Source organism: Malus sylvestris, chromosome 15 (assembly GCF_916048215.2).
Source record: "Malus sylvestris chromosome 15, drMalSylv7.2, whole genome shotgun sequence".
Lineage (NCBI taxonomy): Eukaryota > Viridiplantae > Streptophyta > Magnoliopsida > Rosales > Rosaceae > Malus > Malus sylvestris.
In genome coordinates this window covers 17,329,761-17,352,648 of record NC_062274.1, presented here as the reverse complement: position 1 = coordinate 17,352,648, position 22,888 = coordinate 17,329,761, and the positions used below count along the sequence as shown (strand labels likewise).

At 38.2% G+C, this 22,888-nt stretch overlaps 5 protein-coding genes across 6 annotated transcripts; 3 read left to right on the top strand and 2 right to left on the bottom strand.

The window, feature by feature from the left end:
* The first annotated feature begins 2,189 nt into the window (after nt 1–2,189).
* On the top strand, nt 2,190–4,939 carry LOC126604718 (thiol protease aleurain-like). Its single transcript, XM_050272016.1, has 8 exons — nt 2,190–2,468; nt 2,570–2,691; nt 3,254–3,369; nt 3,641–3,714; nt 3,827–4,091; nt 4,199–4,330; nt 4,417–4,552; nt 4,651–4,939. Exons 1-8 carry the CDS (start codon nt 2,275–2,277, stop codon nt 4,686–4,688), a joined length of 1,077 nt encoding a protein of 358 aa, XP_050127973.1. The 5' UTR covers nt 2,190–2,274; the 3' UTR covers nt 4,689–4,939.
* Nucleotides 4,940–5,725: 786 nt separating this feature from the next.
* Nucleotides 5,726–8,239, bottom strand: LOC126604715 (pentatricopeptide repeat-containing protein At2g06000-like). The gene is made up of 2 exons (XM_050272011.1): nt 6,079–8,239; nt 5,726–5,982 (listed from the first exon to the last, which is right to left on the bottom strand). The coding sequence occupies exon 1, from the start codon at nt 8,001–8,003 to the stop codon at nt 6,210–6,212; it is 1,794 nt and encodes a 597-aa protein (XP_050127968.1). The 5' UTR covers nt 8,004–8,239; the 3' UTR covers nt 5,726–5,982; nt 6,079–6,209.
* Nucleotides 8,240–8,933: 694 nt separating this feature from the next.
* LOC126604717 (protein FIP1-like) lies at nt 8,934–12,385 on the top strand. 2 transcript variants are annotated; one of them, XM_050272013.1, is made up of 14 exons: nt 8,934–9,116; nt 9,230–9,426; nt 9,515–9,564; nt 9,891–9,957; nt 10,150–10,222; nt 10,465–10,520; nt 10,649–10,745; nt 10,928–11,012; nt 11,182–11,256; nt 11,422–11,481; nt 11,655–11,747; nt 11,906–11,968; nt 12,064–12,160; nt 12,245–12,385. In XM_050272013.1, the coding sequence occupies exons 1-14, from the start codon at nt 9,055–9,057 to the stop codon at nt 12,358–12,360; spliced, it is 1,191 nt and encodes a 396-aa protein (XP_050127970.1). In that variant the 5' UTR covers nt 8,934–9,054; the 3' UTR covers nt 12,361–12,385. The 2 variants fall into 2 exon arrangements, with proteins under 2 accessions (XP_050127970.1, XP_050127971.1); XM_050272014.1 differs by having other exon boundaries at nt 8,936–9,116; nt 11,194–11,256.
* LOC126604712 (uncharacterized) lies at nt 12,376–17,283 on the bottom strand. Its single transcript, XM_050272009.1, has 15 exons — nt 16,918–17,283; nt 16,580–16,810; nt 16,365–16,489; nt 16,051–16,273; nt 15,747–15,872; nt 15,399–15,655; nt 15,034–15,141; nt 14,564–14,705; nt 14,295–14,460; nt 14,004–14,161; nt 13,468–13,791; nt 13,239–13,313; nt 13,059–13,128; nt 12,778–12,935; nt 12,376–12,647 (listed from the first exon to the last, which is right to left on the bottom strand). The coding sequence occupies exons 1-15, from the start codon at nt 17,182–17,184 to the stop codon at nt 12,498–12,500; spliced, it is 2,580 nt and encodes an 859-aa protein (XP_050127966.1). The 5' UTR covers nt 17,185–17,283; the 3' UTR covers nt 12,376–12,497.
* Nucleotides 17,284–18,999: 1,716 nt separating this feature from the next.
* LOC126604720 (protein OXIDATIVE STRESS 3 LIKE 2-like) lies at nt 19,000–22,076 on the top strand. Its single transcript, XM_050272020.1, has 2 exons — nt 19,000–19,741; nt 21,319–22,076. The coding sequence occupies exons 1-2, from the start codon at nt 19,449–19,451 to the stop codon at nt 21,782–21,784; spliced, it is 759 nt and encodes a 252-aa protein (XP_050127977.1). The 5' UTR covers nt 19,000–19,448; the 3' UTR covers nt 21,785–22,076.
* Nucleotides 22,077–22,888: the final 812 nt, after the last annotated feature.

Here is a 22,888-nt window from a genome sequence, read left to right as displayed (position 1 = left end):
GTTTAGTTATCAAACTGTTTAAAAACAAATTAATGGTAATGGTAAAAGCATTACAAATCGTCTATGTATTTGCTACAATAGATTAACTAAAGGACCTTAGTTTTAATTTTTTTTTTTCAGAGATAGATCTTTACAGTGTGATTCATAGTATGAACGGTTATAATCATAAGCATAAAGCTCAGTGATGAAAACACTAAGAGTTTTGAATAGGAATTCCTACTCATCTTTAAGTAGCCAAGTATTGTCCCTAACAAAAAAAGAGGAATTTAGATAGGGTTTCAAGAAGCTTATTTCTGCTCATGTGATTTCCTCATTCGTCAAAGCTTCCAATTTTTCTTGTGGGCGGTGAAGATAGTGGTGACTGCATCTTGGCAGTCTATACTATTTTAGCAACCTCCATGACCTTCTTTTCGATGTTTGCGGGTTGAGTTGTAGGGTGGAGTTGGTGGCTTTGCGTTGGGTTTGTAGGTGATAGCTTAATAGGGGTGGTGACAATTGTTAGTTGGTGAAGGCTATGGTTTCATGACCTTCTATTGAGTTAACTTAACAAATTTTGAATAGGGGTTTAACAGATGGTGTCTAAGGGAGGCTGAAATGCTTATGTAAGTCTTCCCGACTCACGGAATGGTAGACTACTGTGGCGAAGCCACCAACTAAAACAAATATTACATTTTCAATAGGAATTGTTTGAAATGTTTAGAAATGTTGAGACCAAGCCTCACAATGGACAGTGAACTAAGTCTCATAATGGGTTTGCCATAATAATGTGGTTCAAATTCGTTTTTGGCGAAAATCGAACATAAGACCTCTCACTTACAAGTGAAAATGAATATCATTATACAGTAGTACTAAGTTGCTCCCCTCCCTCAATAATATCTGTATAAGAAAAACATTTAAATTAAATCGCTTGGGCCTAGCCACTTTCCATTGTTCGAATTACTCCATTTTACCAAAGAGCAACTTTTAAGCCTAATTAACATTTTCCTTATCATTCATCACCAACCATACAAGTAGATTTTTTTTTCTTGGAATCTTATCTTAGATATCGGTTTCCTTATGGGACCAATTCTATTGATGTCATCCATTTAAGCTCATTTCATGATATTTATGCCGATTTTTAGTACCCATCTTTTCTTAGTTTGTTTTGTTGAACATCATTTTCATAGTGTTGTTCCATGTCTCTTTCTATCTTCTGTTTTTTTTTTTTTTTTTCCAATTTATATGCAACATTTTCCGTCGTTGAATAAATAAATAAATAGTGCATTCTACTATTCGAGGGATTTTTCTTTGAAGGTGACAAATGGTGATTGTGGTTGAGTCCAGCAATGACAAAAAACAAACAAAACAAAATAACTGGTTCAATTATTGAGACCAGTGTTGCTTGGCAAAGCCATCACCACAAACTGAAACATCTTCAAATGAGTACATTCAGTTCATATAGTGTTAGGGATAACAAGGTATGACATAGTTTTCCCATGGTCATTGATAGTTTTCCCATGGTCATTGAGTCTCTACTATAGGGGTGTTCATGATTCGAAACCAATAAAATTTAATCAATTCAAATCCGATCTTATGTACATTGAATTGTATCTAATTCAATCTTAGAACTATACGAGCGTATAATTTGAACCAATCCAACCGAATGATTGAGTTGGATAAAATAGTCGATTCTAACAACGAAAAAAAATGAAATATCAAACAATTAAAATCAAATATAATATTGATCACAAATTTTAAAATTAACACATGTTTTGGTTGTATAATATATAGGACATATTGTCGAACTAGAGTTCATTTGATCCAATTGTGTTGGTTTTGAAAGTTAGGAACTCAATCCAATCACTCAATCAATTGGTTTAGATAGACTTAACTGGATATTGAACACATTTAGTATTAGAGTTCATATATCATGAATCACGATTATTGATCAGGAAAAAAAATAATAAGTTGCAAATTATGGACGGAAAATGCTTTACATTACACGACAAACTTACAAAATGTTAAACGGCCCAAAAAGCTTGAGGTCACGCCGTACGTCATCGATAACGGAATCCTAGACCCTATGAAAAGTAAAACCCAAGGTAAATTACAGCAAAAAAATACGTATAAAATTGGACGAGGTACGTAAGCGTTACCGCAACGTGGCAACTGCTGGTTGGTTATGGTTGTTTTAATAAGAAGCCCAATCAGTGGATTCCAGAGCACCAGAGTGGCCTCCCCCTCACCAAATATTCAATCAGCAGAATCTCCGTCGATCTGCTCCTCCGACATAACATGGCTCGGCTGACGCTATTCTTGTCGGCCGCCTTGGCCCTGGCGGCGATCAGCTGCGTCGCGGCAGCATCGAGCTTCGATGAGTCCAACCCAATCCGATTGGTGTCCGACTCCCTACGTGACATGGAGGAGCAAGTCGTCCAAGTCCTCGGCAACTGCCGCCACGTCCTCTCCTTCGCCCGCTTCGCTCACAGGTGGGTTGGCCGGCTCCACGCGGAGTAGTTCGTTCCTGATCAGAGATCACCACCGTCCGATTAACTGAGTTTGTTTTTCTTTGGTTTTTGGGAATGATCAGGTACGGGAAGAAGTACGAGAGCGCGGAGGAGATGAAGCTGCGGTATGCGATTTTCTCGGAGAATAAGAAGCTGATTCGATCTACCAATAAGAAGGGCTTGCCGTACACTCTTGCTCTCAATCGTACGTCAACCTTTTTCATTTCCTTCTCTGTCTTCTCTCTGTTTTTATTTTTTTAAATAAAAAAGATATTAATTTTGTTTCTGCGTTGGATTATAACTGAGTTATTGTTGTATCTGGTTGAAAAGAAAAAGAAAAAGAAAAAAAAAACAGTATCTGGTTGAAATTTAGAGAAAAAAGACGGGAAATTGGCCGAAATGATCAATTTACTAATTCCAATTGTAGATGTGATATGTAATTGACATATCGTTAATTTCTATTTGATTTTGATTAGTTTAGCAATTGAGATATGTAAATATCATTCCATCTATTTTCCCAATGACAACTTCACTTTTCTTTTTGTTGTAGTTAAGTACTCTTGCAGGAAATTTTTTTGGGTTCCAATGTTCTTCCAAAAAAATACTTTGCTTTTTCAGTATTCACTTGTGTTTTTGCTAAAAGTTTAATTCCGAAAACATTTTCACCAAAAGCGCTTTGAGTTATTTTAAAAGCACTTCCAAAAAAATCTCTTACACATTAATAGGTGAATTTACTAACTAGGGTTAAATTGATTGATATATCAAAGGGTTTGCTGATTGGAGCTGGGAAGAGTTCACAAGGCACAGGTTGGGAGCTGCTCAGAACTGCTCCGCCACCACAAAGGGCAACCACAAGCTCACTGATGCCGTTCTCCCTGACTCGGTAAATAGGTTTTTCGTTCATGAGATTTAAATGCATGATATTTCTAATGAAATGGAGACTGAGTGACGCTAAATCAAATAGTCATTTGCTGCTGCAATATTTTTTGCAAATTTATATTAAGACAAAGGAAAATGTAAGAGAAACCCCTATTGTGCAGTAAATCGGCACATTAATTACATCAATTATTATGATCAGTTACTAATAAACGCGTAGCTAGCTAGATCTACCGCTTTGAAGTTAATATCGACTGTTCCTTTGTGTATATGTACAGAAAAACTGGAAAGAAGAAGGCATAGTGACTCCAGTTAAAGATCAAGGTCACTGTGGATCTTGCTGGACATTCAGGTTTATTTCCTAGCTTGAGTATTTTCGATGATTACCGGATGCAAATTGTAAGTTAAGGCATACTAATTATCGTGTATTTCGAATGTCTAACACTAATATATGGCTGATGCAGCACCACTGGAGCTCTCGAGGCAGCGTATGTGCAGGCCTTCGGAAAGCAGATCTCCCTATCTGAGCAGCAGCTTGTGGATTGCGCTGGCGCTTTCAACAATAACGGCTGCAGTGGTGGGTTGCCATCTCAAGCATTTGAGTACATCAAGTACAATGGCGGTCTTGACACCGAGGCTGCTTATCCGTATGTTGGAGTCGACGGTGTTTGCAAATATTCGGCTGAAAATGTTGGTGTCCAAGTCGTCGGCTCTGTCAATATCACCCTGGTAAGCTTAACGGGACTGAAAAGCAGAGCTTATAAGCACTTTTTGACAATTGAAATGCTTTAAATTTCAAGGGGCAGCTTGTAATTGTTATGTGCAAAATTATGCAGGGTGCTGAAGAAGAATTGAAGCATGCCGTTGCATTTGTGCGGCCTGTCAGTGTGGCGTTTCAGGTCATCAATGGTTTCCGCTTTTACAAGTCGGGAGTTTACACCAGTGACACATGCGGCACCGGCCCCATGGTGAGTCTTTACTTCTGATTTGTCTTAATCTATTTGTATTTTCAAAATTAAGCAAAATGTTATCCTAATCTCGTGTATGTTTGCAGGATGTGAACCATGCAGTTCTTGCAGTTGGGTACGGAGTGGAAGGCGGCGTCCCGTACTGGCTCATCAAGAACTCTTGGGGAGAAAGCTGGGGCGACAATGGCTACTTCAAGATGGAGTATGGGAAGAACATGTGTGGTAAGTTTTTCGGATTGCTAAACTAATAAATGTGAGATATGTTTTTGGCTGGAAAGTGAGTTGTAGCTTCTTATTGATTTCAATGATCTGGATTGCAGGTGTTGCAACATGTGCATCGTACCCGGTTGTCGCGTAAGTCTGTCGAAAGAAACGGTGGGCTTGGTTGTGGATATGTAATACGAAATTCATCGTTGTTTCGGACTGGGATATGTTGTGTTGTACTAGGGTTTCCAGCTTGAAGGTGAAGGAACGGGCCGTCGTTTAGTGGTGACTCTGTTGTTTCTGCCTTGATGCACAAATAAGATACGAAGACTATTATTTATGGCCTATGTAATATAAGCAACGAAAGGTCCTTTTGTTCAAATTAAAGTTGCACGTTTACTTGGAGTAGAGGAAGTCATAAATCGAGATGCGAAAAGAAAAAAATGGATATGAGATCGACGAGCCTTTCTTTGTTGATCATGTCCTTTGACTTTTCAGGTATTAGATTACATAATCTAACGTTCAAAAACTCACAATAACTATTTCATTTCATGCGCTACAAGGGAAGTTAGATACTGGGATCATTCCAATACTCATTTCATGAGAATAAACATGGCAACAAGGTCAAATTTTGAAGGGGCGAAAAACTTGATTATATTTATTGAGTGCTGCTAAACCCACCTAATTGTTCTTATACTCACTTTTTTCTGAAATGTTAATGACATGTGTATGCTTTCATAAAAAGACTTTGAGCCGAACTTTTATTTAAGTACTGAAACATTGAAAAAACTAAAAATATTTAAAAATATTAAATGGAAAAAAACCCTTCCCTCTTCCCAAGCAATCTCTCGCTTCTCAAGCAATCTCAGAATTTGGGTTTTCAAGAATTTGAGAGTTGCATTGAGTTGGGGTTCTTTGAAACCATCACCGGAATTTCGAAAGTCGTTGCGCACAAGACATGCGCGTGCCGAAATGTCAAAATCTCCATCTTCAATTTTAACGAGGCAAGCGATTGGGACTAAAATTGAAGTAAACAAACTAAATGACTAAAGTGGAAAATTGTTCCAACTACGGGGACCAAAAGTGTAATTTGGCCAACTAACTGTATATGTTTCAGTAAAAGTATTATCATCAACGAAATGGAATGGAATTCATACACAGCGATTTCTCTGTAACGCAGTAAACCAAAGATTGTGGGAATGATTTTTATAACTTTGACGAATCATGGTAAGCCAGCAACGTATAAAGATTACGAGCAAATCACTTATGAAGTGACTAACATGAACAAGTATGTACAAAATCTATTTGATTCGAAGCGATTTGCTGAGTTTATGAAGTTCTGCAATTGCTCCCTCCCAACTCCCTTTCCCTTGCCATGTTACTAGATGCATAGTGGCTGAAACCGCCGGAACATGAACAAGTATAACCATGTCGAGTGCAGGGGCAACCTATTGAGGAATTATATCATTGAGCAAAATTTTTATGGCAAGGTAAATATACAGTCTCGGCTCTCAACTCAAAATGAACACGTGCAATGTACTTACTGGTTTTCGACCCATTTGTGTCACAAATTGAGCATGCTCCATTTGGTGCCTGATCCACTATTGCGTGTGGAAGGACCTCCTCCAACCACTGGAAGCAGTACTCCAACTCCCGTTTTGTGGTAGAGCTTCAATCAAACAGCCACTGGAATTTGTGCGTTTGCTTTCATATGATCAGTTCTTCCTGAAGGTGACATGCCCGAATTGAGGTCCTTGTATGCAATTTGCTTAATGTGATGGGCTTCATTAGGCATCCCAGCCTTCATGAGGCAAGATGTCAAAGCATTTACGGTGATGTTGTCTGGGGCACAACCAATTGCCAACATCTTTTTAAAGTTGCTAATTGCCTCAGACATTCTACCTTTCATACAATTCCCAAGTATGAGAATGGTAAACGTCACTTTATCAGGGCTGCATCTCTTCTCTTCCATCTCGGCCACAATGGCGTTTGCCTCATCAACATTGCCAGCCTTACAGAATCCATCTATCACAGGGTTGTACATAAAAGGTTTCAGAACCACATTACTCCACTTTAATTGCCTCAGAAAATCACGTGCTTCATGTAGTCTACTCTCCTTGCACAAAGCGTTAATAAGGACAGAGAAAGTATATGCACTTGGAGACACATTTTTCCCATTCATCTCCTGCCAAAGCTTTAATCCCTGACTCAGTTGCCCAGCTCGACAATGGCCATCAATTAGGGAAGTGAAGGTAAAAACATCCGAACGATAACCATGAAAGAGCATTTTCTGATGCATGGCAAGTGCAGAACCCATGTTGCCAGTCTTACCAAATCCATCAATCATTGCATTGAAAGTAACAGAAGTTGGTCTAACTCCAGCATTAATCATCTCATCAAAAAGAACGGAGGCCTCCTCCATCTTACCCAACTTGCAATATCCTGATATGACTGACGTGAAAGTTATAACATCAGGTGAAAGTTCGATTCTTGATTGAACCTCTTTGAGTAATTGACATCCCCTATCTACCTCGTTAGTCCTACAAAGTCCAGTAATTAGTGTATTATACGTAACTATATCGGGGTAGCAACCAAAACTCCCCATATCACTGAACAACTCAAAAGCCTTACCAATTTCCCCAACTCTGCATAGACCTCGAATTAGAATATTGAAAGTCCAGCTATCCGGGCAACAATGCGACCCCATATGCTTTCTAAACAAGCAAACAGCCTCATCCACTTTATTCTGTTTAACCAACACATTGAACAAGTTATTGTATACGAAAGGCGTCAATCTAATCTCATCACAATGAACCTCACCAAGAAACTTCTCAGCATTATCCAACTTGCCCATCTGAGCATACGACGACACCAAGAGTTCCACAGCCGAATCATCGGGCGTATGCCCATCACTCCTCATGTAATCAAACACCAATTTAGCAGAATCTTGAAGCCCCATTTGACACAGAGACCTCAAAAGAAAATTGTAAGTCCATACACTATGATTAACACTCAAACTAACCCTACTGAGCTCAAAGAATTTCAACCCCAATATCGGATTGTTCAACCTTTTAATAACCTCGAAAGCAGTCGAAGGCGAAAGGTTCTTACTAAGATAAACCAAATCCAATGAATGCGAGCGAAGAAACAGAGTGCAAACAACTTTCACAAACCAAGCCTCTGGGTTTGACGTTACCTCAAAGTCGTGAAGCGGGCGCGGCCGAGCTCCACCGTGGGCGAGGTTGTGAAAATGGGAAACGGCGATCTTGGAGGCTCGAACCCAGAAGGTCGGACGGGCTTTGAAGAACAGGACGGTCATCTGCACTGCCGCGCCATCCCTAGGCTCAGCACTGCTCTCATAGATGTTTTCAATGAAAATCCTGTTCTGGGTTCGGGTTGATTGACCGGATTTTCTCGCGGGTCGCCCGGAAGTCGTATGGGGTTTGGGATTCGGATCCTGGGTTCTCATGGATATGGAGAAAGACCCAGAAATGTCAGCTCACCAAACCGGAGCTTCATCGGGGTTTTAGGGCGTTTCGCGGTGGGATTAATGGGAGAGATAAGAAAACGAAGAAATGGAGGAAAACCCAGCAACCAGAAATGGAGGAAGAAGATGAAAGCCTGGAAATTGGTTCATTTCTTTCGGAAGTTGTGAGGTCACTGCCTTAGGGTTGATCAGCGACGCAGTGTTGGCTTTGAGTTGGAGATTATGTCACCCGCCCGTCAACATAAGATTGCCCCATCTGAATACTTGGGCTTTTTTGGGCCCATTACAAAGCCCTTTTTTTTATGTTTAAAGAAATAATATTAATTAGCAGGAAAATTGCACAAATCACTCATAAACTTTTTCATTATTGTTCCTTCACAACCAAGGTAGTTGACCAAACAAATATCCACCTGGTTTAAAATCCATTAGCTGTATATGACAAATTTGCCCAATTTCGATCCACAGTTCAATCAAATCTAAACACATGACTGCCTTGAAAATTAGAGTTATTATTTTGACTTGCACGAGATCCATTTTCGAGGATGTTCACATCTATTTGCAAGTACCTCTCGCTAAAATGTTTAAGATGTTATTTTTTTTCTGAATTATTTTTCTCAACTTTCTACAGAAATGGGCGGAACGACCTCTTGATCTATTCATTGCAGTTCAAGAATAAAAACATCGTCTAGACGTTCCCTGTTGCTCCAATCTCCCATACGCCTAGGACGTTTCAAATTCAATATACATTAAAATGTATACATTTAGAAAAGAGTCATCGTGCATATCACATGCTTACATTTAACGAAATTGTGGATGAAAAACTAGACGGAATTTCATATGGTAAAAAAGAAATCGAATTTTGGGTGGTTAAAGTGTAAATTTTGTCTGTAAGGATAAATACAAAAAAGGAGAAAACTTCCAGAAAAAATATTAACGAGCAAGCCCTGAGGGAGTCTGAGAGTGAACTCCTCTGAAACTTGAAAGCAGAGATCCCAATTCGCAAATACACAGAACCCAAAATCCGTGTCTAAAAATGTCAACAGAGAGAGAAAGGCACGCTTCGCTGCCGTCAACATCGCCGGAGGACAACGCACTGTAAGTCTTCCTCCTCAATCTCCCTCTAATTCCCACACACTATTTGCCAATGCCATCGTTTTCCGCCGCCCGATTCCAAAAACCCCGCCGTTGATTGCGTCTCCACCTTTCAGGTTTCTGGATATCTTGCACGAGGCTCCGCTGTTCGGCCACCGCAAGTCGAGAAGCCTCTTCGGAAGCGTTTTATACTTGTTCATACTCGCCGGCTACGCTTCCGTGGCCGTTGCGGCTCCGTGGATATTCCAGGCCATAGAAGATTTGATTCCCCAATTGCTCTGCAGCTGCAACGTGCTTCTTCTGATAGTCACTGGTATTTTTTATTCTTTGATCTGGGCATTCTTCAAATTCAGAAAATTTTCCTGTTTTCGGATCAAAATTTAATCTTTAACTTTTTTCAGGCATTTTTCAGCAGTATCTGGTGTACCAGGTTCAGAAAATTCGATTGCAGGTAACCTTTTAGTTTACTTGGATCTCGTTTATCTAAGATGGGTGGAACCCACATTATGCACAGATGCAAATTTTCCAGTAGCTAATAAATCCTTTGAACTATAATTTTTGTTATGTTGGTGCAAAATTGCCACCAACACTACAACATTTCAGAATTGCATAGGTAGAGAGGGAGTGATTGAATGCTGAACTTAATAAAACGATACGGCTATGAAATCCAGATCTTGTATACTCTTGTCTTTTCGTTCTTGATTCGGTGAAATCATGTTGTTTCATAAGTGGCAACTTACGTGATTTTTGAACAATGAGATGCAAATTGTTTTGTAGGGTTATTATAGTTTCAGCCAGAAGTTGAAGCATATTGTTCGCCTACCTTTTGCAGCTACTTCATATGGTATGTGGATTTGTATTTGAGTTGTCTGTTTTTCTTCTTTTCGTTTGAAATGTGGTGGCTTCCATTTTTTATCATTGCAAAAACCACGCTTCTTTCCTATGAGTCTGCCGTTACAATTTCCCTCAAAAGTACTGTTATCATCATCATTATTATTATTATAATTCAGTTTCTGGTATCTTGATTAAATGTTAGGAACTGCTGCATTGTTACTTGTCATGGTCTGGAAACCTCACATCAGTTTCCTTACTCTCCCAGCAATATTGAGGTATAAGAATTACCACATTATGATGCCGATCATAATCAATTCCTCATTCAGGATCTGTAGCTGTTATCTCTTTTATAGTTTATTTTCCCTTTTCCGCATACATAATCTGGACAACATTATTAAGTGACCAAAATATGGGCTAGCTCAACATGTTGTGTATAATTTTGGTTGGATAAGATTAATACGAAAACTAGTTTATGAATTGGCTTGTGACAGACCTTTTTTACTCATAAAATCTGCAGGAGTATTATGGTAATTGAAGCAATATGTGCCGCATCCTTTATGAGTGTCTATATTGGTGAGCTTAATCCTGAATCTTTTTCATATCTAGCACAAAGTAGAGCTCTAACAGGCACACCTGCATAAACATGAAATCTTAAAATTGTAGTAGTCTCGCATCTTTATTGATAATCTTGGTGTTTTCAGGTTATGTTCACCAGTATAACTCATTAAACTCCCAGCCTGATGTCTTAAAGTCATTATATTCTCCTCTTCAACCCTCGAGTTCTTTAGAAGGTTTGAGGTAATCATACAATTTTTTTTTATGGTGATCTTGCTTCGTATTTTTATATACAGAAATGGAAGAGAGATCAATCACCAGTATATGTGTCAAGAACTTTAACAGTGTCTAACCTAAGATATGTCTCTTAAACGGCTATATTTCATCCATCCTAATGGAAGAACACTCATTATGTGTTGTGACAGGTATCATGATGCTGGTCGACTTTCTGATCAGCAAATGGCTCTGTTGCAATATCAGCGTGAAAACCTTCATTTTTTGAGTGAAGAGGTATTTCACCTTGACATTTGTGTGTACTATTGTACTTAATATATTACATGCCGCTCCTTGGGGTTTTCGACTAATGATTTTGGTACTGAAGTGCAGCATGGATAGTTAGGTGGTCCATGCTGCATATTAAATTTCTTCAAATCAACAATCTTATTTTATTCTATACAAGTGTTTATCACAGATCCTTCGGTTACAAGAATGCTTAAGTAAATACGAAGGGACTAATGATGGGAGCACACCTCAGGTAATTAGTTACTATTAGTTTCGTATTCTATAGAATATACAAAACTCTTTAAGTGATTCAAACGTGGGCATAAACTGCCAAAGTAATTTGAGCACTGAACTTGTTTCATTCTTTGTGGAATATGGAAATGGTCAGAACAATGCTTACCGATGTCTGTCTTTGCAGGTTGACCTTGCCCATCTGTTGGCAGCTCGTGATCAGGAATTACGGACGCTTTCCGCCGAGGTAATGCCTGGTTTGCTCTTGATTCTTTATGAAAAAATGTTAGTGTTATGCAATTACCTCATTAATGTTGCTGATATCTTCTGAACGGACCCTTTCAATGTTTCATTTGCTGCCCTCTTCTACATCGCATAATTGACATTGGGAGGTGACTGAGAGATGTATTTACATTGCAGATGAATCAGTTGCAGTCTGAGCTCAGGCTGGCTCGGTCTTTGATAGCTGAGAGGGATTCCGAAATCCAGCAAGTCCGGACCACCAACAATCAGGTTTCATACTGTATTGTTGTCACTATGATTTGTATTTTATAGATTTTTGTTTTTTTTTTTTTTTACTTTTTCTCGCCGACCCCACTTAGTGGAAAAAAGTTTTGTTGTTGTTTACTTTTTCTCGTTTCCTAACCACCGTAATTGTAATACTCGAACAGTACGTAGAGGAAAACGAAAGATTGAGAGCCATTTTAGGAGAATGGAGTACCCGAGCAGCAAAGGTATTATCGTCCTACTTAGTCAATGTAGTTGGGGCATCCGTATTCTTCCCTGTGAGAACTTCTGCTGACAGATTTTGTAATTTATGAAATTAAAGCTTGAACGAGCACTGGAGGCGGAGCGGATCTCCAATCTTGAACTACAAAAGAAGATTCCGACGCTCAGAAGTCAATCACAATCGTCAGCTGAACCAAGCAAGTAGCTTTTGAGCTTCTGCTTCTTCACTGTTTATAGACAATGTCCATAGTTGTAATTCTCTTTGCTTTCGTTAACCCTAGTTTGGAAGAGGAAATCTAAGAGGAGAAATAGACATGAAGCATCGCACATGTACAGAACATTTGTGGAGAAAGAAGTCTATCGTCACCGATTTCACTCAAAATTGAACGATATCTGAGACGGGCTCGCAGAATTACTTTCGAGTATCACCACCACGCAACCATCATCTATAGCAAACCAGCAGGAAACGAGGAAGAAATTGATCATCCGTAATACAACACAGTAGGGAATAACTTATGGCTTGATGACCTAAAACTACAAGGGGCTAACATGAGTGGTTTCGTTCAAAAAGAGACAACCGAAAACATAGTTGTAAAAGTTGCGAGCTCTAATTAATTCCTGGTCTCCGACGATAGAGTTCATATCGTATTTGCATGCCCTTCCGCAGTCCGGACAATAGGTCACCTACAAAACAGTTCAAATTACATTATGTTCGCATAAGTGATATTTTTGTTAGCAGGAAAGTGTGGATTTCGAAAACTTTTGTACACTTGATACTAAAATCCAAGAATGTGTGTTTGCTTCCAATACAAACCTCCAGTAACTTTGGCTGGAAACAACTATCAAGCATGACATCTACCCCATACATGGCCCTCGATGTTGGACTATGCATCTCTGGATGTACTTGTGCAGCTGCCTCAAAAACTGATCGTATCATCTTCGTCACCCGCGAATGAATATCCAACCAGTTAACTACATCAAACACAATAAAACACGTAAAAATTTAGTCGAGCATGCTTGGCGTGCTAAAAAGTTGAAAACCCTTTCTCTTGAGGGTGAAATCAAGAAAATGAAAACAAACTGGACGCTTCACACCTTTGTGCTCCTGTTCAAATTCCCTCACAAATTCCGATGTGTTCTTGTGATTCAATGTCCCGCGGTAGTTCTGGAAGCCATATGAATGTGATTACGGAGTGTAGAAACATATATGTCTATCGAATAATTAAAAGAACCAAAGTAGGATCCTGATGCTATTGCATGGTGTTCGGAACATACCATCACAGTAAAGTGAGTCTCATATTCAAATAAACTGTGCTTGTCTAAAGAATATTGGTTGTTTGCCAATCTAACCTGAAATGGAGATTAAAATATTAGTTGAAAAAGAAATCCGGAAGACAAAGACCTGAAGAGATGTTCTTCACATCAACACCAGAGAAGGTATAAATATCACATTCATATAATTGGCAATGAGATAGAATCTACTCAACACAGACAGTGTGCATACCCAGAAAGTGTCCGCAAGAAAGATTTCCAGAGGGTTCATACTCCGAACTAAAACTAGGTAGCGGATATCAAACTTTCTCCCTTGGAACAAAGCAGGGTGCTCAATATACTTCTGACATATCTTTGGTCCAGTTTCCATGAGCCGGATAATAGCAGATATATTACTAGTGACAGTTGTATCTATAGTTCGTGCCATATTCCAAGGTTTTAAGATCCATAGATTGTTAAGTCCATCTCGCTTACGTACACAATAATCACCAATAAGTTGAGATAGATGTGTTTCAAGATTATAGGTAGGCTGCAGCCATTCAGGAAATCCATGTGCCTGTTCATAGGAGAAAAAGATGGAGGTAATTAACCTCATATAGGGGGGTAAAGAAAAAATCATGGTGCTTGACTTTTGGTAAACAATTTAATAAGCAAGCGGATGAAGTTGAAGGGAGAGGACTAAGATATGTTAACTGCTTGTGACAGACAGGCGGATTACGAAAATAGAACTAACATGAGAATTTGATTGCAATGTGAATTTGTTTTTACCTTTTGAATAGTCTCTGCCAAATGATGTTTCATCACAATACAAGCCTCAAAAGGGAATTGATTTACGTACTGACTTTCTGTTATTCCAGTAGCCTTCTTCATATCCTCATCTACCTGTGTACCCGTCCATATGATATCGGCATCCTTCAGATCAGTGGCTGTAAGCACCAACCAGAACACACACAGAGGGAGAAGGAGAGATCAGATCATGGCAACATAAATAAAATATTCAAAATATTCAAAAAGGAAACTTAATCTCAAAGTTATGCAAATCTGAATGGCAGTACGTACTGATTACAAACTCAGGACGAGTCAAAAGTTCTTCTACTTGAGGTATATCAGTGTACACACGTAAAGCTGATGTTTCACTACGAAGCAGGCTTCTTGCCGGACAGGGCTCTGATGACTGAGAGGGTAAATTTTTTGATTTCAAGCTCATCCGGTGCTTTTCATACTCCTGCAAAGATTAGTGGGAATTCATATAATGATTTCAACAAACAATTTGAGAAAAATGGAGTATAGCTACAACCAAATCTTAATGTTTTAACAGGTAACCATACTCGAATGAAATAATTCTCTGGTGTATGAAACCAAGCTGTCAGTCTAGCAGAACGTTGTTTGTCTTCTCCAATACCAAAAAGATAATCACGTGTGCACTCATAACCTTTTTGAACATTTTGAATTGGCCATAATATAGTGAAGCTGAAATCAATACAAGCAACATTAATGTTAGTTACAGTGGTAGTTTCTCAAAACAAATTACATCAAAGGCAAAAATGTATCAGTACAAACTATGTGTATAACATTTCCATGGGCCTTTGTGAAGGACAAAAAGGATTACAGTCAACTAATTCATACTTCAAAGAACCCAGGTTTCTGCATCTACCTTTCAAATTTCCAATTTCGCCACATAATCAACAAGAATAAAATTTCCACAGTACATTATAAAGTGCATTCTGAGTTCATGTACAGAAGACGAGGAGAATTGGTAACAAAAGCAGAAAAGCAAATGAAAGGATAAAATTACAACCTCACAGCGGATGCTAGTGTCCCCTCTGGCATGAACAGAAAAGGAGCCACTCTGAAATTTGGCTCATCACTATGCCGCAAAGCTGAACCAAGCTCATCCATCACATACCTGCAAAGAACTCCAAAGCAAAGCATCATCAGTTAAATGTGACAATTGATTATTATATGCAATTTATTTATTTTGTACGAAGATAGTGATCCCAATTACCGAGAAGATACAACAAACTACTGACGAACAGAACCAAAGTGCAGCAATATGCAGTGGTCCACTATAACTATGCTTTTCTACTTTAATAATCTACCGCTTTGTTCATTGATATATTCAAATGTATGAATCACAGTTTTCGTTGGGATTGAGAAGCATACCATACAGAGGTCTCATCTATCTTCTCCTCATCTGCAAGTCGATATGTCATTAAGTACAGCCACATTGCACTTATAACACGATCAGTAAGAGGCTCATCCGCAGACCACTCAGGAAGACGAGGTTGAAGTGCTGAGTCAACTACATCCTTTTCAGTTTCCAGTACTTTTGATGCATTAACACCATTCAGCACCGAAACATTAGGAAGAGATTCAAGAATTTGTACAGCGGTTTCTCCAAGAGGACCAGGAATATCCACCTATAAAATAAGTTTACATTCTAATTATCCTAAATTTTATAGTCAAAGAAGGAACCCCTGTGCTAGAAAAAATGATCCCTAAAAGTATTACCTCCAGAGACTGTAAGGAAGGAAAATTCCTGAGTAAGTGTAACAAGTCACCCGCTGAGGTCTCATCTAGTGGATTTCCACGAAGATTCAAGTATGAAAGACATGGAAGTTGAGCAGGTGAAAATGCCTGAAAAAAAAAGTACCCACATCGGTGAATGCAGCTAGATTGACTGATCCTCTAAGTATGTTTTTTGAATCTAAAAATTCTGCATTGTCCATTACTATTTACATGGCAAAATAAAGTATCGATTTATTCACCAAAAACAGTAATGGGTAATGAAAAAAATGGGAGATATAGAAAATACCTGAAACTTATTGAATATGTTGTGAATACTTCTATTCGAAAGATCAAGATCAGTGACTTGATGCACCGCGTTGTCAGGCTGATCAATGCTGCCTGGATTTTCCTTGTCGTATACTCCTCCACAAAACCCCACTGCCCACTCACCAAAATTGGAGGTAAATCTTGAGTTATATATTTCAAGACTTGGCATTTCCCGCAGAAATTTATCCGCCAATTCATCGCCACTAAATTAAAAACAAAAACATCTCTCAGCAACGAATTGTTTAGTTAAATCAATAAAGTAACAACATTCTACATATTGAAAAATGTACATACCGATTTTGTACAACTGGATTATTGTCCAGCCACAAAGCTTTCAGATTTTTGAATTTCGTAACTTCCTGAACAACTACTTCCACACTCTCAAGCTTATTTCCACACAAAGACAATGCAAGCAAATCCTAAACATAAAAAATAAAACTTTAATATATAAAAAATATATTTTCCAAATAACACTAATTGGGTTTTGTAGGGTTTTAGAAATGAAATACTGGGAACTTGGCAGCTAAGTCCAAAGACGACAGCGTTTTATCGTCCATGTCAAGGTCTTCAAGCTCCAGCCACCTCACATTCCCTCTGGCTTCAGTGATTTCACTTTCCAGCACCTCCAAAACGCTGCGTTTTCCATTGCTCTCCCAATTCTCCTCCGAATCGGAATTCAAATCGGTATCCACGCACATTATCGCCGCCATCCTCTCAGCCAATCCCGGAACTTCCATCAACTGTGAAACCAAACAAACCCCGAGAAAATTAACTCTTCCTTATTTGTCAAAATTTTCTTGGCAGCCAAATAGAGTGTAAAAAGTAAGTGCAGTTACAGTTACAGAACCTGTTTGTAAGCGTCGGAAAGGCGGAAAGTCCAGGCGTGGTCGACGAGAAAGACGTCGGAGTGTGCGGGCATGGAGTCGGAGGTCAAAACGAGGCGCCGCTGGCGGCCGTCTTCCGTCGGCTCTATTTGGAAGTGGGACCCGCCGTCGAAGCTCTCCGATAGAAGCTTCTGGAAGAGCTGGCGGTGGAGGGACTGCGGTAGTCCCGAGGCCGCCAGGAGCAGGCCGTGAACTTTGACGAAGTCCTCGTAGGTTTCGATTTTCGACATTGCGACTGTGGGATTGGATTGAGAGGGAAGAGGTTTCAGTGTCACTGCTGTGAAGTCTGTGACTGTTTCTCGCTGTTTATGGCGGCTGAGAGCGAGAAAGAAGAGGAAGATTCTAGTTTCAGAAGATTTTAGATTGGTCTGGGCTTTCTGACTGGGCCACCGTTGGAATTTTTTATTGGGCCATCTATTGGGCTATTTTGGTTGAGTCCAATATTGGGCCCACTTTTCTACACAAGAAAGGCTTGTTCTTGAAAAATTTACAAGCTGTATTTTTGTTCACCACTTTTAATGCTCATTGCTCATCATCTTATTTATCACCGTTGAATAAATTTAAATTTTAAAATTTGTATCTATCAACTAGACAGATCTTGAAATTCAAAGTAATTTAACGGTGATAAATAAAATGTTGAGCACACCATCAGTTAAGGGTGGTGAGCAAAAATATTTCCAAATCTATGTAGGTTGTTCAAAACTTGGAAGTCAAGTCGGTGTGCCATCATCTCTTACGTCCTCTATATTCTCCACATTCAATGGAGACATGCATTGCACCTTTCCCCCTCCTATGCAAACATTCTTGTTCCAAAGGTTGAAGATGTCTCCCTTTGGTGGTGGATGGATCGATTACTTTAATGTTTTTAGTTTAACTTCATTTTTATTTTTTAGTGCATGTTGCTTTGCCAAAAGAATAAATAGTTGCACAGAATTTGGATCATTAACTTCAATTTTAGTCCAATGACCTACTTTTCTCATCCATGCAAAATCTAAATACATACGAATTACTCGTGAACTATATTTATTCAGTAATTTTAGATATTTAACTTTTGTAATGGTTTTATTTAAGTGCGTTTGAATTGACTTATACGTGTCTGTTTCGCTCTAAATATTGTCCTCTTATGTATGATAATTAGTATTCATGAATTACAATTTACTTACAATTTTGTACGTGATAACTAATGGATTTTTGCATGTCACTAAAGTACATATAGGTGCTAGATTCACACATGATTGTCATCAAAGTTTCCTTCGATAAATAAAGCAACTTATGGAGCATGTGTGCACAACTACTCTGATATTTACGTATGATTATGTTATTAACATGAAACTTCACAATGACAATATATGTAAATTTCTGATGTTAGAAAGAGATATTTGTTGTCACTTAAAAATGATATTGTGGTGGGTCCACCTATAAGAGAAAATTTGAAAAGAAATGTAGATATTAAGGGAAACCATGTTCTAGTTAAACCAGCAAACAAGCATACAGATCAACCAATGTGCTAAAATGTTGGGGTTTTCTAAAGATTAATCGTGATCATCAAAAAATCACTGTGGAAGCCACCATTCCACGCATCCGATTCACACACAAAATGTCAACCAAATTTCCTTGTACATCCTCGGAACCCTACAAAGCATACCATGAGTTCACCACACCCAAAATCACAAGAGATTTTTCAGTGTAACTGTTACACGGAATAGTACATCAAAGGTCGTTATATAAATAGTGTAATATGTGTCTTAAAAAGTTAATAACTTAAAATAAAACTTTCCACCATTTACATAAAAATGTACCACTCATGTTTCTATCACAATAAAAAATTCTCCAAAATCACCCCAACCACCCAAATATATATATATATATATATATATATTTTTTTTTTTTTATTTTTTTATTTTTTTTTTTTAAATGGATTAAAAAAGTGGATAATTAAGTATGAAATCAGATAACTTAGTTTTCTGTTCCACACGCCATATTTCCATATTCCCATATTTTGTTTCATGTCAGGATAAGGTTCGCCCTCACTCATTTATTCTCTTTTTTACTTCTTGGTTATCTATTTACTCAAACAATAGCATATTGGCATAAATACTTTTTCAATATAAACATTCATGAAATCAGCTGATTTTGTCACGTCAGTACACATTCAAGGGCAAAAAATTCACATTTATTTTAATTTTTTTTAATCATTATCGTATAATTAATCAACATTAGAATCAATTTATAACATGTCATGTTAAGTACGAATCTGAATTTTATCTTCGACCATTAGATCACCTCTTGGTATAATTACTATGACTCATTTTAGTGTTAATATTTTAATCCCTCTTCGTATGTAAGAAAATATCGCCATCCCATGTGCTGATCGCCGGCTATTAATATCCCATCTCAGACGTTTGCCCTCTCTCTGTTTTCCTTCTATCCAAAATTAGCACTCTTTTCTTCTATCCAAAATCTCTCAACCTTGAACCAGGAACCAGCCCACATCATGTCAATCGCTCTACAGAGAAACGGCGGTGGCGGCAATAATATGAACCAACGGCCGAGGTTCATCCATGGGACGCCTTGCATCCCCATCTACAACTCGTCCGAAGGGTTTGCTCAAGATCGTTGTCTTGACCAGGAGGACTCTTGTAGCAGCTCGTCGTCTTCAGTTGGAATGAACAGCGACTCGTCTGATGGGTCGTCGGAGGGGGAGGAATCCGGTGAGACTGAGGTGCAGAGCTCGTTTAAAGGACCGTTGGACACCATGGACCAGCTCGAGGAGGTTTTGCCGGTCAAGTATGTTACTTGGTAGTTAGTACCTTTTACTTTATTGGTTTTGAACTTCTGATTTGAATGATCTGGATTTTGATTGGTTGGTGTTGTTAGTGAATTAGAAAGTTGGGTTTTGATTTAATTTGGATTTTGATTTTGATTGGTTGGTTTTGTGGTTTTACTGAATTAGCAAGTTGGGTTTTTGATATAATCTGGATTAAGACTGGTTGGTGTTATAGTTTAATTGAATTAGCAAGTTGGGTTTTGGTAATTTTAGATAAAGTTTGATGCTTTGATTGTTTTTTGGCATATTATTGCTTTTTGTTGAAAAAAAAAATTAGAGCTTGAAAGTTATTAGCATGTGGGTTTGTTAATGATTCAGTAATTTTCAGAATCCTCAAAAGATGCAAACTAAACAAGAAAGAACGGAAAGAAGCAATTATGACTGAACGGCGATAAAATGAACGATTATGATTATGACATGATTAGGATTTGTTAATCACAACTGGGTGGATTCCCAAATATTGTTCTAAGAAATTAAGATTAAAGTCTCACTCATTTCTCAAAAATTTGGATTTGTTTGTATGCTTGTTTGGTTTCGTGAAACTAGAGGAAACGAGAAGAATATTAAATGTTTGAGCGTTGTGGATGCTTTTCTTGTTTGAGTATTGAAAAGGGAAGTCAGTCAAGATACGTTGTTGGCTATGTCTAATTTTCATACGGATTTTTGTTTGTTCTTGTTTGTTGTCACTTCATTGTTTTCTTCCTTTTGGTCTTTACGATCCTCTGGTGATGAAACATGTTTGAAATTTATTTTTCTACCTTATCTGGTCTTCTGAGCAATCAGCAGAGCATTTAGAAAAACTTTGAGGGTGTCATGGTATGGCGGCAATGCAATCACTGTATAGTTATACCCTTTTTGTCATGTAAGCTGATAAGCTTGTAGTTATCTTTTTAACTTTTGTTGAAGTTTATTGACACACAAGCCTGAATTGATGTTCAATCTTTAATAAAAAGGAAAACTAATGAAAATGGCTTAAAAACTTTTGAGTTTTAAAAATAAAGGGTAAAGTGAATAGTACCAGGATTGACTTTTTAGTGTAAAAATGTGGTTTTTCGTTAAAATGACCGGGAGCTTTTCGTTAAAGTTCCCTTAATAAAAGACGAAAATTGAGTTCTTGACTCTATCTTATTAGGAACTTGATAAGTTCAATTTCAAACTTCTCTAATGGTTTAAAATGTCTTAATGGTTGAACGAATTAGGCTGAAACAAACAGGAGAGTGGGATCAATTGACATAAAAATGTCTTAGTGGTTAAAAGTATTGCTCATAAGTCAAAACGCCTAGAAAGGGAGGCACTTCACACTTCTTCCAAGGCTTCCATGCCTTGTGCAAGTTTTTGTGGCTTCGTTGTTTTGCTTCACACGAGAATAAAATTTTGTTTGTGTGGCAATATTTTACCATTATGTTAGGATTAGATGAATCTTGAAGATCATTAAGTACAATCAACAAGCTCAAGGACTTTAATTACATATATTATCTTATTTTTTTCATGCATTTTGATTTGCGATATATTTATAATGTCTTCTTTCTTATTTCAGGAGAGGTATATCCAAATTTTATAGTGGTAAATCAAAGTCCTTCACAAGCCTAGCAGATGTCTCGTCTGTTTCTTCTGTCAAGGAACTTGCAAAGCCAAAAAATCATTATACCAAGAAGCGCAAGAATTTATTAGCCCGGAATTATTTTCAGGATAAAAACTGCAATGACTCTATGACGAATAATGGTGTTGTGATATCAAAGAGGCCAGCTGCTAACCCTAGTCGAGGATCGTTTATTATTGGGGAGACTTGGAGCAGCTCTCCTAGCTATAGTAACGGGGAGGGATCCAACTCCATTTCACCATCACCTTCTTCCTGTCTTCCACCTCTGCCTCCACACGGTAGACAATCACCTGATAATGATCCATCACCACCTCTTCCACGACGGAGTTCTCCTTGGCGATCATTCTCTCTTTCTGATCTGCAGTGCATTGCTGCAGCAACACCGGACATAACTGGCGTGTGAGTTTGAAGCGGGGACGACAACAATCTACATTGACATTTTAGCTTTCCATCCCTTTTGCACGATTCTGGAAGAATGTTGGTTGTGTTGAAGTTTGGTCTCATGGGGTTTTCCACTGTAGTTGGGCATCTTGAAGATCGAATCAGAGTTAAAGTATTCGCTACGTATAGGATTTAGTTGTTAAGTGATGATGATAATGTGTGATTTTGTACCATACAAGCATCAATTTTATGTTTCTGTTTCCGAATTTGGGAATGTTTTCCATCTTTTATAGACAAACAAATTTATTGACAAAGTTGGTTTTTCTTTTCCTTACATCCAATTTAGTTGTTCAATTCAATGCTCGTCCTGGGAAAGGCTTACGGTTGATACTTAGGCACCCAGAGACTGAGAAAGGTTGCCAAAAGTGGTGAAAGCTCGAAATGCTTGAAGAACGAAATAATTTTCAGAGATGGTATTGGTACTTGGAAATAATCATCCTAGTGACGAAATGCTCGAGAAACGACGTAGATTTTGAGAGATGTTATTGACATTCCAAGATATCGTGGGGTAACAATTCACTAATGTTCTTGAAAGGAAAGGTCGCTTTTGTAGATGCACTGAGCGGTTCTATTCATAATACAGTGATACTTTGGAAAGGTGATGACGCTTTGAATGTGTGTTTCTCTCTCCAAACTGATATAGTGATATAGTGATATAGTCAAATAGTGTGCTTTTAAACTGTTTATAGATCAAAGGTCAGGAAAATGAAGGGGAAAAAATGATCGCAGCTTCCGAGTTCTGTTGACATAAGATAAACAAGAGTAATAAAATTGATCTCATCCCTTGCGAATAACTTCACCGTATATATTTCATCATCGCGTACCATTTATTTCAAAAAATTTATTTCGATGATCATTTCTACAAAGAAAATATCATTCAACTCCGGAATCATTTTATCATCCAAACATATATATATAATCATAAATTGAACGGTTCCAATCATAAAATTTATACGGTCAGAGTATGATATTTGCAAGGAGTGCATTTCTCAGGGATAATAAACATGAACCCCCTCATTACCGTACATGCGACTCGCACCGTATACGGCTCCCACAAAAACTCCTA